General features: G+C 38.0%; 1 protein-coding gene across 5 annotated transcripts in view; it reads right to left on the minus strand.

The window, feature by feature from the left end:
* LOC107850281 (uncharacterized protein sll0005) overlaps window positions 1-12010 on the minus strand; it is a 49122-nt gene extending 37112 nt beyond the window's left edge. For 4 of the 5 annotated variants that reach the window (XM_047401065.1, XM_016694690.2, XM_016694689.2 and 1 more), the window contains exon 1: window positions 11444-11992. In XM_047401065.1, the coding sequence (XP_047257021.1) occupies window positions 11444-11777 (334 nt within the window). In that variant the 5' untranslated portion in view covers window positions 11778-11992. Of the gene's footprint in view, window positions 1-11443 lie in introns of all 5 variants that reach the window. The other variant, XM_016694688.2, reaches the window with a different exon arrangement.
* Window positions 12011-15536: the final 3526 nt, after the last annotated feature.

The following is a 15536-nucleotide window of genomic DNA, read 5'->3' on the forward strand; positions in this document are numbered from 1 at the left end:
CCTTCACATCATGCTCCGTTACAGACCCACCAGAACTTATTCACAAACGTTTGGGACATCCTAGTTTATCCAAGCTACAAGCTACAGAAGATGGTGCCCAGTTTGTCTAGTTTATCCACATTAGATTGTGAGTCCTGTCAACTTGAAAAACATACCCGTGCTACATTTTCACGTAGTATTGAGAGTCGTTCAGAGTCTATTTTCTTATTAGTTCATTTAGATATTTGGGGTCCTAGTAGAGTTAGTGCACTCTTAGGATTTCGTTACTTTGTTAGTTTCATTGATGATTTTTCACGGTGCACTTGGATTTTCCTAATAAAAGATCATTCTGAGTTATTTCCTATATTCAAAAGTTTTTGTGCCGAAATACAAAATTAGTTTGGTGTTTCCATTCGTACTTTTCATAGTGATAATGCCTTAGAATACTTATCCTCTCAGTTTCAGGAGTTTATGACTAACCAAAAAATTATTCACCAGACATCATGTCCATACACCCCTCAGCAGAACGGTATAGCAGAAAGGAAAAATAGACATCTAATTGAGACAGCTCGCACTCTTCTCATTGAATCCCATGTTCCGCTGCGTTTTTGGGGCGATGCAGTCCTCACATCTAGCTATCTCATTAATAGAATACCATCATCTTCGATTCAAAATCAGGTTCCCCATTCCATACTATTTCCTTAATCACATCTGTACTCTATCCCCCCTCGTGTTTTTGGGAGCACTTGTTTTGTTCATAACTTAGCCCCAGGAAAAGATAAATTAGCCCCTCATGCTCTCAAATGTGTTTTCCTTGGTTACTCCCGAGTTCAAAAAGGGTATCGCTGCTATTTACCTGATCTGGGTCGCTACCTTATGTCCGCCGATGTCACATTCTTTGAATCTCAACCTTACTATACATCTTCTGCTCATCTTGATATCTCTGAGGTTTTGTTTTACCCATACGTCCAGTCTTACCCACACTAATCTTTGAAGAATCTACGATTACATCTCTATCTCCAGCAGCAGTGCCACCACTTTTGACTTATCACCGCTGCCCGCGTCCACAGCGGACCTGTCTCCTCCTAGCCAATCAGTTACACTTCAAAAAGATATAAGATCCACTCGTAATACTAACCCACATTATACATTCTTGAGTTATCATCGTCTGTCATCACCCCATTATGCTTTTGTATCATCTTTGTCCTCTATTTCCATCCCTAAGACTACAGGTGAAGCACTTTTCCATTCAGGATAAAAACGGGCTATAATTGATTAAATGTCTGCTTTACATACGAGTGGTACTTGGGAGCTTGTTTCCTTCCTGCAGGTAAATCTGTGGTTGGTTGCCATTGGGTTTATACAGTCAAAGTTGGTCCAGATGGTCAGGTAGATCGACTGAAGGCTCGCCTTGTTGTCAAAGGGTATACATAAATATTTGGGCTTAATTATAGTGGCACTTTCTCTCCCGTGGCTAAAATAGCATCTGTCCATCTTTTCTTATCTATTGTTGTTGTTCGTCACTGGCCTCTTTATTAGTTGGACATTAAGAATGCTTTTCTGCACGATCTTGAGGAAGAAGTCTATATGGAGCAACCACCAGGTTTTGTTGCTCAGGGGAGTCTAGTAGCCTTGTATGTCAATTGCGCAGGTCACTCTATGGTTTGAAACAGTCTCCTCGAGCTTAGTTTGGAAAGTTTAGCACAGTAATTCAATAGTTTGGCATGATTCGTAGTGGAGCTGATCACTCAGTGTTCTATCGGCATTCTGAACCAAATCTGTGTATTTATTTGGTGGTTTATGTTGATGATATCATTATCACCGGCAATGATCAAGATGGTATCCCTAAGTTGAAGCAACATCTCTTTCAGCATTTTCAAACTAAAGACCTCGGTAGACTGAAATATTTTCTAGGTATTGAGGTTGCTCAGTCCAAATCAGGTATTGTTATTTCTCAACGCAAGTACGCCTTAGACATTCTTGAGTAGACAGGAATATGGGATGTAAACCCATTCACACTCCTATGGATCCAAATACTAAACTTCTGCCAGGACAGGGGACACTCAGTGATCCTAAAAGGTATAGGCGGTTGGCTGGAAAGTTGAATTATCTCACAGTAACTAGACCTGACATAACCTTTTCTGTAAGTGTTGTAAGTCAGTTTATGACTTTCCCAGTGATAGTCATTGGGATGCAGTTGTTCGTATTCTGTGATATATAAAGTCAGCTCCAGGTAAAGGACTACTCTTCAAGGATCGAGGTCATAAGCATATCACTGGATATAAAGATGTTGATTGGGCAGGATCACCCTCTGATAGATACTCTACATCCGGATATTGTGTTTTAGTAGGAGGTAATTTGATGTCCTGGAAGAGTAAAAAGCAGAGTGGGGTAGCTCGATCTAGTGCAGAAGCAGAATATCGAGTTATGGTTGTAGCAACCTGTGAGCTAGTTTGGATCAAACAACTGTTGAGAGAACTAAAATTTGCAGAAACCGATAAGATGGAACTTGCGTGTGATAATCAAGCAACTCTTCATATCGCATCAAATCTGGTGTTTCATGAGAGGACTAAAAACATAGAAATTGATTATTACTTTGTCAGCGAAAAAATACTCAGGAGATATTGTTACAAAGTTTGTGAAATCGAGTGATCAACTTGTTGATATCCTCGTATTAATTACATTTGTAACAAGCTAGGTACATATGATTTGTATGCACCAGCTTGAAAGGGAGTGTTAGAATATGAATAGGAATAGAAATTGTATATAAAATCCTACTTAGAAAAGGATTATAATGTAGTGTCTATAAATAGGGATTGGATGTAATTATGTAAACATACAATAATTCAATAATATTTTTCTCCATTATTTCTCACAGTTTCCATAGCTTGAACTCATGACATCCTGGTGATACGACAGCAACTTTACCCGATACTCCACGGCTCCCATTCACCAAGGCTAGGACAGATGGGAAGAAATCACCTAGTGCTCTTTGTCTCCAGTAGAATATGAACCCGATACCTTATGGTTCTTCACCACTCCACTCCATTGACCAATAGGTCACTCTTGGTTGTCAAACTAGAGAGGATTTTATAGTTCCTTCTTTGAACTTTCTCTAGGTTATTTTTTTTTCTGCTAGAGAGGTTTTGGGTGTATCGAAAGGCTGGTCTGGCCGGCATCGAGGGGACTGGTGGCGGAATGAACAAGTTAAGGAAAAGGTGGAGACGAAGAAGGCGGCGTACGTTAAGTTGGTTGAGAGTAAGGACAAAGAGGAGAAGCGGGTGAGCAGGGAGGAGTACAAGGTAGCTAAGAAGGAGGTTAAGTTAGCAGTTACAGCTGCTAAGACAACAGCTTTTGAGAAACTTTATTCGGGTTTAGAGGAGAGGGGCGGGAAAAAGAGGTATAGGCTTGCCAAAGCTAGGGAGCGTAAGGGTCGGGATCTGGACCAAGTGAAATGCATTAAGGGAGAGGATGGCAGAGTTTTGGTAGAGGACGTTCTAATTAAGAAAAGATGGCAGTCATATTTTCATAAGCTCTTGAATGATGAGGAGGACAGAGGTAGTGTGTTAGGGGAGTTGGAGCACACCGAGGAGTTTCGCGATTTCGGCTATTGTCGACGTTTTAAGGTGGAGAAGGTCTGTGAGGCTATTCGCAAGATGCGAAGGGGCAGGGCGACGGGGCCCGACAAAATTTCGGTGGATTTTTGAAAGTTTGCTAGCAGGGCAGGGTTGAGGTGGCTAATCGACCTGTTTAACAGCATTTTTGAGTTCGCCAAGATGCCCGAGGCGTGGAGATGGAGCACGATGATTTCTTTAAAAACAAAGGTGACATTCAGAGTTGCAATAACTACCGTGGTATTAAGTTGCTAAGTCACACGATGAAAATTTGGGAAAGGGCGGTGGAAAGGAAGTTAAGGAAGATTGTGTCTATTTCGGAGAATCAATTTGGATTTATGCCTGGTCGCTCGACGACTGAGGCAATTCACCTAGTGCGGAAGCTGGTAGAGCAATATATAGAGGAAGAGGGATCTCCACATGGTGTTTATCGATTTGGAAAAAGCGTATGACAAAGTTCCTAGGGAGGTCCTTTGGAGATGTCTGGAGGCAAGGGGGGTCCCAGTGTCGTACATTCGATCGATAAAGGACATGTATAAGGGGGCGAAGACTCGGGTACGGACTGTGGGAGGGGATTCAGAGCATTTTTCGGTCTTGACAGGGTTACACCAGGGATCGACTCTTAGTCCGTTTTTATTCGTCGTGGTGATGGATGTATTGATGCAGAGTATCCAAGGAAAACTGCCTTGGTGTATGCTTTTTTGCGGATGATGTAATTTTGATTGAAGAGTCGCGTCGAGGTGCTAATGATAAGTTGGAGGTTTGGAGACAAACCCTGGAATCTAAAGGTTTTAGGTTGAGTAGGACCAAGACGGAATACTAGAGTGCAAGTTTTGTGATTCGAGGCAAGAAGGCGAGGTGGTAGTGAAGTTAGATTTTCAGGTGGTTTGTAAGAGGGATAGTTTTAGGTATCTTGGGTCTATGATCCAGGGGAATGGAGAGATTGATGAGGATGTCTCTCACCGTATTGGGGCAAGTTGGATGAAATGGAGACTCGCCTAGGGAATTTTATGCGATAAGAAGGTGCCTCCCAAGAAGGCAAATTCTATAGAGTTGCGGTCCGGCCATTAATGTTGTATAATGTTGTATGGACCAGAGTGTTGGCTTGTTAAGAATTCTCACGTCCAAAAGTTGAAGGTGGCGAAAATGAGGATGTTGCGTTGGATGTGTGGATTTACAAGGGCGGACAGGGTTAAGAATGAGATTATTCGGGAGAAGGTGGGGGTGGCTTCGGTGAAGGATAAGATGCGGGAAGTGAGGCTAAGATGGTTTGGTCATGTGATGAGAAGGGACACGGATGCCCCAGTTCGTAGGTGTGAGAGGTTGGCCTTGGAGGATTTCAAGCGGGGTAGGGGTAGACCGAAGAAGTACTGAAGAGGAGTGTTAGACGTGACATGAAGCAGTTACAGCTTACTGAGGACATGACCCTCGATAGGAAGGTATGGAGGAAAAGTAATATAGTAGAGGGCTAAGGTGTGGGGTCGAGTTGTAGTCTGTAGCTAGGAGGGTTTGGTGTAGCTTGGTTGGTAGTTCAAGGGTTGGAGCGGGGGGGTCCTTGGTTTGTTATTGTACTTTATGTTTGTGGATGGCGTATCTCTGTTAGTTTATCTTGTTGCTCACTTCTGACTTTTTTTTGTATAGGTCCTTTGTCTTGAGCCGGGGGTCTATCGGAAACAGCCTCTTTACTTCTTCGGAGGTAGTGGTATGGACTGCGTACACTTTACCCTCCCCGGACCCTACTATGTGGGAATATACTGGGTTTGTTGTTGTGATAAGGTAATTTTATAAATGAAAACTAGCATTAAGTGAAGTTGATGGTAATGATAGAATATAAACTTTCCTTATGGTATAATGGGGCTCAAAAGAATAAAAGGTCTCCTAAGTACAGACTATAGCCATTACACTTCATCAACAACATCAATAATAACATATCTAGTAAAGTCCTACAAATAGGATTTGAGAAAGGTAGAGAGTGCACACCTTACCCCTACCTTAATGGTAAATAGGTTGTTATCGATAGACCCTCGGCTCGCGGAAAACAGTTCAACATAGTCCAGAAAAAAAAGTAACAGAAGTACAAGAAACAACACATAATAACAAAAAGGCAGAGAGTAATAGAACACAACAAAACAATATAATTGTCAAGGTACAAGGAATCAACAAATAGTAATAGAAATCAAAGAGCAAGAAACTACAGAAGCAATACTACAACTACTAATATGAACGGGTAACAAGACAATGTACTGCTACCGACTACCCTTCTACCCCTGATCCATGACCTCCACACTCTCCTATCAAAGGTCATGTCCTTAGTAAGTTGGAACGGTGTCATGTCTTGTCTAATCACCTCTCCCCAATACTTCTTCAGTATTCCTCTACCTCTCCTGAAACCATTTGTAGCCAATCTCTTGCATCTCCGTCCTGGGGCATCAATGCATCTCATTTTCACATGTCGAAACCATCTCAGCCCACCTTGTCCCGGATATCCGCATTCCTAATCCTAGATCTCATAGTATGCCACACATCCCTCGCAACATCCTCATATGCACAACTTTCATCTTTTGAATATGAGAGTTCTTGACTGGTCAACACTCAAGCCCATACAACATAGTTGATCTAATCACCACTCGGTAAAACTTGCCTTCCAATTTTGGTAGGTCCTTATCACACAAGATTTTAGATGCTAGTCTCCACTTCGTCTGCCCAGCACCAATATGGTGAGTGACATCCTCCTCAATTACCCATTTTCGTTAGATAATAGACCTAAAATACTTGAAACATCTCCTTTGGACAACCTAGTATATCAAGCCTCATTTCCATGCGAACCTCTAACGTACGTCACTAAACTTTCACTAAGTCCTATATCTTAGTCCTGCTCAACCAAAACCCTTTTTAACTCCAAGGTTTGCCTCTAAACCTCCAACTCAGCATTAACTCAAATGCGAGTCGAGTTAATCAAAACTATATCATCCGCAAAACATACACCATGGCATCTTACCTTGAAATTTTGTGTTAATGTATTCATCACCAAGGCAAATTAAAACAGGGTAAAGGCTTATTACTGGTATAACCCTATCAAAACTGGAAATTGCTCCGAGTCTCCTCCCACAGTCCTTAGTCATGTCTAGACTCCATTTGCATGTCCTTAATCACTCTAGTGTACTGTACTCGATAGGTACACACTAGCCTCCAAGCAACTCCATGAACCACCCATGAAACTTTGTCGTAAGCCTTTTCTAGGTCGATGAACACCATGTATAAGTCTTTCCTTTCTCTATATTGTTCCACCAATCTCCTTATGAGATGAATGACTTTTATAGTTGAGTGCCCTAACATGAAATGGAACTAGTTCTCAAAAATAGCCACGCACCTCCTTACCCTCATCACCACCACCCTATCCAAACTTTCATAATATGACTTAGCAGCTTGATACCCTTATAGTTGATGCTATTCAGAATGTCAACCTTGTTCTTGTACAACGGAATCATTGTACTCCATCTCCATTCTTCAAGCATCTTCATCGTCTTGAAAACGACATTAAACAACTCAGTCGGGCCAGCCCTAATTGAGTAATATCACTAGCGAGCTGTTTTCTAGGATTATTCATGAAAGGATAGTGCATTTATTACCTGATATTATCTCACCACAACAATCAAGTTGTCAAAGGCAAGATTATAGTTATTAACATACTATTTAGTGTAAGATATTATAGTACATGAAATCAGAATGAGAGGCAAGCCTATCAATGTTGTTACTCCTTCCGTCCCATTTTATGTGGCATACTTTGACCGGGCGTGGAGTTTAAGAAATAAGAAAAGACTTGGTGATGTTTACCAAATTTTCCTTTATTAAAAAATTTAGTACTACTATCTTTAATTAATTGGGACGTTATAAGTGGGATCAATAAGAATAAAAGTGGAATTGCGTCTTTAAATAGTTACTAAATAAGGAAAGATGACATTCTTTTAGGGATGGACCAAAAGGAAATGGCGACATATAAAATGGGACAGAGGGAGTATTAAACTTGACATGATAGGCTTATAACATGGTTTCGTGGTTGTTTTGACAAAAGTTACAAGGAAAACGAGAGTTGGAAAGGTCCTTATTGATATGGTATCCAAACTATCTCAAACATCTGGTATTCAATATTGATGAATGAACAACCACAAGGTTTTTCAAATCAACAAAGGGAAACTAAGAGTTGGTTTTACTTTTACCTCCTATATTTTATGAAGAGACTAGATCTTTTTCTCGAAGGATTAGAAAAAACTGGGTCTGGATCTCTTGTAGGAATAATTTGGAAGCAACTACTTCTTTTAGCTTCTGAAAAACAGTTTGTACTAGGTCTCTGGAAGCACTTATTTTCTCTAACAAGCTTGTCCAAACACCTCACTTTTTAAAAATAATGCACTTTTTAGAAAAAATAAGTCTGCCCAAACAAGCTATTAACCTGAAACGTTTCGACTTAGGGTTTCTCTCCAAACTTCTAGCCTACATTAACTCTCCTCACAAGTCTCTTCAATCAATACCATATCATCTACGAATAGCATACAACAACTAACGTTTAATGCATCTCCAACTCCTGAAAATTTAGCCACTTTTTTGCCCTTTGTCAAAAGCCAAGTTAGCTAGGTAGTCAACTAGCTTGCCTTCAACAAAGAGCTAGACACAAGCAAGATACGAAAAATATTTAGCAATGTGTTTAATGCATTTTCAATAGTAGCTCGTTCTAATTTTCAACATTTTGCTTTAGTTGTAAAGACATTTGGATTCTTTGAATTCTAATTAACAAATTAGTCTTTGAGTAACAACTCGAAGACCTTACAACAACAACATACCCAATGTGTTTCCACAAAGTGGGGTCTGTGGAGGGTAGGTGTACGCAGTTTATACTACCACCTCAGACGAGGTAGAGAGGTTGTTTCCAATAAACCCCCAGCTCAAGACACAAAACAGTAAGACATAGTAAAACAAAAACGAAATGGAATAACACACCAATGGATAATAACAGAAACAAAACAACCACAGAGTAGCTATAAGACATTACTAATAGAAAACTACTAGCCACACCCATAGCACTTACGACCACAAAACCCTCCTACCTACTAGCAAGGACGCACTTCCACCTACTAATCTTCTACCCTAATACGCATCCTCCACTCCTTGTAATCTAGGGTCATGTCCTCCATAAGTTGTAACTACTCCATATCATGTCTAATCACCTCCCTCTAATATTTTTTCGGCCTAACTTTACACCGCTAGAAACCATTCATAGCCAACCTATCGAGCCTCCGAACTGGGACATATGTGAACCTCCTCATCACATGCCCGAACCATCCCAACCTCACTTTCCACACCATGTCTTCTACCGAGGTCACTCCCACCTTCTCTCAAATAATCTCATTTATAATCTTGTTTCTCCTAGTAAGCCCACACGTCCATTGCAACATCCTCATTTCCGCCAACACTCTGCTTCATACAACATATCCAATCGGACTGTCACTCTATAGAATTTGTCTTTTAGTTAAGGGAGCACCTTCTTATCACCCAAAACTCCAAAAGTGAGCCTCCATTTCATCTGCCCTGTGCCAAAACAGTGTGCGACATCTTCATCAATCTCTTCATTTCCTTGGATCATGACCCAAGAAGATACTTGAAACTATCCAAATGGCTTGGGAATCCAGCTTTACTACCGCATCCGCCTCATGCGTCAACTCGATTTTACAAAAAAAAAAAAACATGTATGAATCTACACGCATAACCATAAGCCTCTCCACTCTTCTATGCCCTGTCATTATATCCTCTCTTCTAAGGGACTAACAGAATGACATTTCTAAGGCATGAACAGTGATGATTGAGCCATTTCACCATCCTGCAGATGTATCCCAAAGTAGACAAATAACTTATTGTTTTACATCAACACCATCAAAGGAACAGTGCCATCCTTATCCAAAAAATGCAGTTGCACCACTACAAGCAGTAAATCATAGATGGAGAACGCTATTGATCTTTCTGAACAAAATTTCCAACTTCGTTCGCCTAGAACTGGGACAGGTGTTTCATACTGTGCTAAACAAAAGATATAAGAAAAAAGAATCTGCTACTTATCAATCACTTCCCAGCGTGATCTAACTAGCATAGTTTCCAGAAATCGATGAAAAACTGGTAGCATGTAGTTAAATATTCATATCCAATTGAAGTACCCCATCTCCCGCATGGCTACAGGTACAACTGTCTGGTGACTCGAACTATTATGAGTTCAATCCTGTATAAAAGGTAATAGCTTAGTTACTCTCCTAACTGATGTATTTTAGTGAGCTTCTTCATATTTTCCATTCAGTCATACCATAGTCATACCATTGACATACTGACCAAAAATCATGGAAAATGAAGTAATCCCCTCTACACATTGATAACAGCGAGAAGCATTAAGTCATAACATAAGACCTTGATATGGAAAAACGAGTAACGGGGCGAGAGAGGCTCGAATTTTGGACCTCAGGATCACTCAGAGCTATGAGATATATCGCATGTAAGACTTAAATAAGGGTTTGTCAAAGCCCTCATAGGAAACTCTTCCTTTTTTTGCAAATGGCGATATCTTGGCAGACTTTCAAACAAATACAGCTAAATATGTGATTCTCTACCTCATTTCAACTCCATAGCACTCTGTTTGTCAGTCAAATCACATCATGTTCCTAAATACACTAGTGCAGACGAATTGTACTACCAATTTCATGGTTTCAAATTCTATCACTCCCGACTATACATGGTCATGGAATCTCCACCCTGACCCAAGAATTAAAAAAAAGGGCAACCAAGTGCACTAAAGCTCCCACTATGCGCGGGGTGTGGGGAAGCGACGAACCACAAAAGTTTATTGTAAGCAGTGTTTTGAAAAGCGAGGCGAAAAAAGCGACGAGGGTTCGCTTCACATAAGCGAGAAGCGTGAAGCGAAGCGCACGCTTTTTTCCATTAAAGCGCTATTTAGTACAAAATTCAAAAATATTAAACATGCATAAATAAATAACCAAGAGCTCAATAAATAACATAATCATTCAATACTCAAATTAAAAAGAGAATAGACAGTCATAACAAGCATTCAAGCAAACTACTATAATACTAAAAATCAGTCTTGCATCTTAATCAACCAACACAAATAGAGAAGAAGAAAAAAAAACAAAGAAAAAAACAAAGTTGGAAGTCAGATTACCTACAGCAAAAAAAAAAGTAAAATAGAACTAGAAAATAGAGAAGAAGAAGAGAAATAGAGAAGAAGATGAAAAAGAGTAATAGAGGAGAAGAAAAAAAAACTAGAAAACCCTAATAGGAGAATAAGAAGAGAAATGGAGAAGAAGAAGTCGCATACCTTCAGCAGTTGTTCCAGAAAAGCTGCAGCAGCAGCAATGCAGTCAAGAGTTTTAACTAAAATAAATTAAATAAAGCAATAAAATCCTAAAAAAAAAAACTTAAATATCCACTTAAGCAAGCTTTTCTGTGCTTTTTTTGCTTCAGCGCTTCTCGCTTCTGGACATAAAGCAAGAGTTTTTTTCTCGCCCCAATGCTTCAAGTGTAAAAAACGACCCACGGTCGCTTCGCTTCACGCTTTAAACGAGCGCTTCAGTGCTTTTCACAACACTGATTGTAAGTGGCCTTACCTTTCATTTCTGCCAGAGCCTGCCATTTTAGGAAACAATGAAACAAAAAAGAAGTACCATGCTACTGCAATGGACCACACGCATAACATCAAACACATAGTCAGCAATACATAGTACAGATTTACACAAAACAAATTACGAAACGTTGCCAAATTCCAAGTAATCCAACAAATTAAAAGTAAAAAGAGGAACCTAGGTAGTGAGGTTGAGGCCAGGAGGGAGCATCAGAAGCCACTGAAGAGGCCCGCGGGTCTTCAACATGACGAAGCCAAATGATATCATCAAGGAACTTAGTGAGTTTCGGAATGCGAAAGGTTTTGTTAGCCCATTGCAGCCCCTTACCAATTCCTTTTTTAATGAAATCGGCGTCCTTTTTAACTACCTCTATTACGTTTCTAAGAGCATTCTTTTCCAACTTTTGCCTTTGGTTATTGCTATTTTTCCTGATTGTGCCGGAAGAAGCCCACACTTTATGTGAAGAGATTAGGGGTGTCAACGGTGCTGTTAATGCTGCAGCAAATGGCATTTTGGACTTCAATACGAGAATTCTACTTTGGGGGATAACTCATGGGGAAGTAGAGGCGGTGGAAATGGAAATGAAGCAAGCAACTGCGTACTGAACACAACTCAACTATCTGTGCCTTCCATTGGTTCTGCGTTCCAAGTTTTGTGGCTCTGGTTAGAGGGGACAGCTTGTTTGGATGGCTGTATTGTGAAAAATGAAATTAAACAATTAAAAAAAACATAAGTGAGTACCATAAGCTTATTACATTAAAAGAAATAAAGTAATTTAAATAATTAGTTTGATAACTGTATATATTATTTCAATAACTATTAAAGTTGTTCAATAACTTTGCAGAGTTATCAAATAACTTTGTAAAGATGTCAAACAACTTTAATAGTTATCGAACAAGTTTAATAGTTGTTGAGACAATTTCAATAGTTATTGAGACAACTTTTTTTATTATTGGAGTGAAAACATTTTTAAAAAATTGTCTCTTTTACCCAATTTTTAAGACTTGAATAACTCTCACCTAATTGAGTAACTAGTTTGTCCCTTTTAATAGCATATGCCGCTGTATTTTATGTTAATTTATTTAAAGAGAGAAAAATCACCCTCTGCTCAACTTACTTTAGGACTATATTGATATTGGTTTTTCATGGTTTCAGAATGTACAGTACTATATGATATGGTACGGAATAAATAATTTAACTTCTGCTGATTTTAGCGAATATCCTTAATCAAACACATGATAGATTTTATTTCAAATTTATAATGAAATAACTATGTAATCTCTCGAACCAAATTATTCCTAAAGCCTATGTTGCTTGGATGCTTTAACAATGTCAATAAATGTATGTCAAATTCTTCAAAAGTAGTGTATTTTTAGAGAATCTTCCATGAATGAAACATCAAAAGTGAAGAATTTGCACAACATAGCTTAAAGCTAAGCTACTCCCGATATTTGTATTCAAATTAAATAATCATCAAGAAGAAATAAATTTAAATGGAAAATATGCCGCCCCGCATTAATTTTTTTTTAGATTTTTTTTTTCAAATATTGAACATAAAAAATACTAACAAGAATGAAAAGATAACGTACCCAACAACTTGACGACAAGCTTCGTTGTATCGCTGTAAGTCTCTTCCCATACGGGAGGACATAGAAAATGTCTTCAACATTTTTAAAATAAATGAAGTAAATTAAAGTTAATCTACAATTTTCTTCATAAACAAAAAAAAAAATGGAATGGAAGATAGCAGTTATACAGAGAGAAAATAAAAAGCAACGGTTAGTTAATTGTCAACTGTCTAAATATGGAAAATGTTAGCTATTTTCTTGGGCTACATCTACTTCTTTAATACTCCCTCCGTTTAATAATAAATTAATTGTTGAATTTTAGTACACAGATTAAGGAAAAAACATTAAAGACATAAATTTAACACAATTTTCTATTTTTACCCCTAAAAAAGAAAAAGTTGATATTGTAATACCTTTTCAAAAGTTAATTGATTGTCAAATCATAAAGGTAAATTTAGAAAAAAATTTAATGATTCACTTATTTTGAAACACTAATAAATACCCCAACAATTCACTTATTCCGAAACGGAAGGAGTATGTAAAAAGTTACTCTAAAATGCGGGCCACAAAGTAAATTATTCAAAATTAAAGAAACAAACATCTTATATCAATCACAGATCCACTGTCATATTAATTGTCAAAGTTGATATAACTTGACTTTCTACTAATTCAATGGTAAAGTAAAGAGTATGCCATTCGTGAAAGCCTTTTCTTTTCTCTAGTTTAATTATCTGGTTCCCAAAGCTCATTGATGAATTAATTTAGATTCTCACCAAGTATGCCCACAAAGTACCCCACAGAAAGATTTTCTATTTCTACGAGTTAAACCCGACAATGGACATTTACCTAATTAAACCATCCGATAGCTAAAATTCACTAATCGTTATACTGTTAATTTGATGGATATACTGGAAGTTAGTAGCAAAAGTCAGTTGGTAAATTCCTTATGGTCAAAATGGTTGACAGGTATTAAGAGAATTCATAAAACATATAGTCATTGTCATAAGCAAATTTATAGTGGTTATGAACAACTACCAAGCATAATGAATATGACACATATTGATGGACTCCTTGACATGGAGTCTGAAGTCTTATCAAAAGGAAGGTAAAAAAGAAACTGTTTCTTACAGTGAATGTTAATGTTATAAAATTCAAATAAGAGATCAGGAAACAAATGAAACTTTACATTTTAGAAGAGTGTTTCAACACTACATTGTTGACAATATGTAAAACTTAAGGAAGGTTGTTTTGAAATTTTGCAATGGAGATAGATCGTTGGAGGTCGAAAGTCATTATGCGAGAGGTGGATGACTCCGCGGAGAAATTGTCTGATATATAGCTTGAAAGCATGTCTTTGTTCGCCTTTTCCCTATCATCATACCAAAGAATGTATTCAATATGCTTATTAAATGTTAGTTAAATATATATGCTAACGGTGAAATATGAGCACCAGTCAATGAGCTCCAATGCCTGGGGTAAGTAGGACCGACACATATTGTTGACTTGAACCTAGTCTACAGCGACAAACCTATATAGTGCAAAGTTTGTGTAATATTATGTTATTTCAAAAAGTTACTTTAGTAAAAAAAATTTATGCTTCCATACCTTGATAAGAAAATATTCCTGTACTCCTTTCAAGAATCACAGGGAACTATTCAGCCTTTTCCATGTTAGTCTGGAGATTATTCTATTCCACTTCTCCAAAATTCTCTCATAATTACTGGGAATTGTTCAACCTTTCTCATGTTAGCATGGAGTTCATTTCCTTTCACTACTCCAAAATCCTCCCATAAAGTGAGAAGAAACTGCTTTCTCCAGAAAATGTAGGACATATAAGTTTAATTTTGTAAGAATTTATTGTAAAGATATACTCATATTTTTTTAATGTAAAATAAAGTCATATAATGTTGGATGTCATACTTACTAATTGTCGACAATAGCAATTTCTTGACACTTCTTTTGAAAGCAGCTTGCATATTTTGGAGGACCTCAATGAAGAACAACTGCCAGTATATCTGCTTGTGAAACATAAAAAAATATAATGAGTATGTGTATGTTAAAGCACATATATTTCAGCATCGTAATAGATATCATGATCAATATACCAATTTCTATATTGGAATTAACAAACATCTGAGTGATCCGATCAAAGATTGTGATGTTCAGCTTGGTTGGTGGTGGAAGGGATTTCTCTAATTCGGCAGATGGTTGTACATGCTTAATTATTGTTTCTCTGTCTAGCACCCAGTATAACTTATGTAGTGGCCTACCATATGTAGTTGGTGAAACCTTAACTCGCGCGTCGGAGATGAGATATGTATGTAAAAGTGTAAGTTGGGTACAACAATTAAATATATCATAAAGATGAGATAAGACATACCAATGGTTGAAATGGTATTGACAATTTCCCCAAGTTTCAACTTGTACAAGGTAGTTGTTTTGCAGCTGCATCGAGTCATACCAACAAACTTCTCATATCTTTCTATGCAAATAACATTTTTTAAAACTTGGATATTGACATACCCTTTATATTGATCGATGACTACAAGTGACACAACACACAACTACTAACTTCTACTGAGAATTCACTTAGTTTTGCGGTATTTGACAATAGCCTAAAATTTTTAAATACAAACAATAAATCATATTTCTTCGAATCTTAAATGGGAAACAAAGGGTATATGATTCGTGATAAGGATTGA

This window comes from Capsicum annuum, chromosome 12 (assembly GCF_002878395.1).
Source record: "Capsicum annuum cultivar UCD-10X-F1 chromosome 12, UCD10Xv1.1, whole genome shotgun sequence".
NCBI classification, from domain to species: Eukaryota; Viridiplantae; Streptophyta; class Magnoliopsida; order Solanales; family Solanaceae; genus Capsicum; species Capsicum annuum.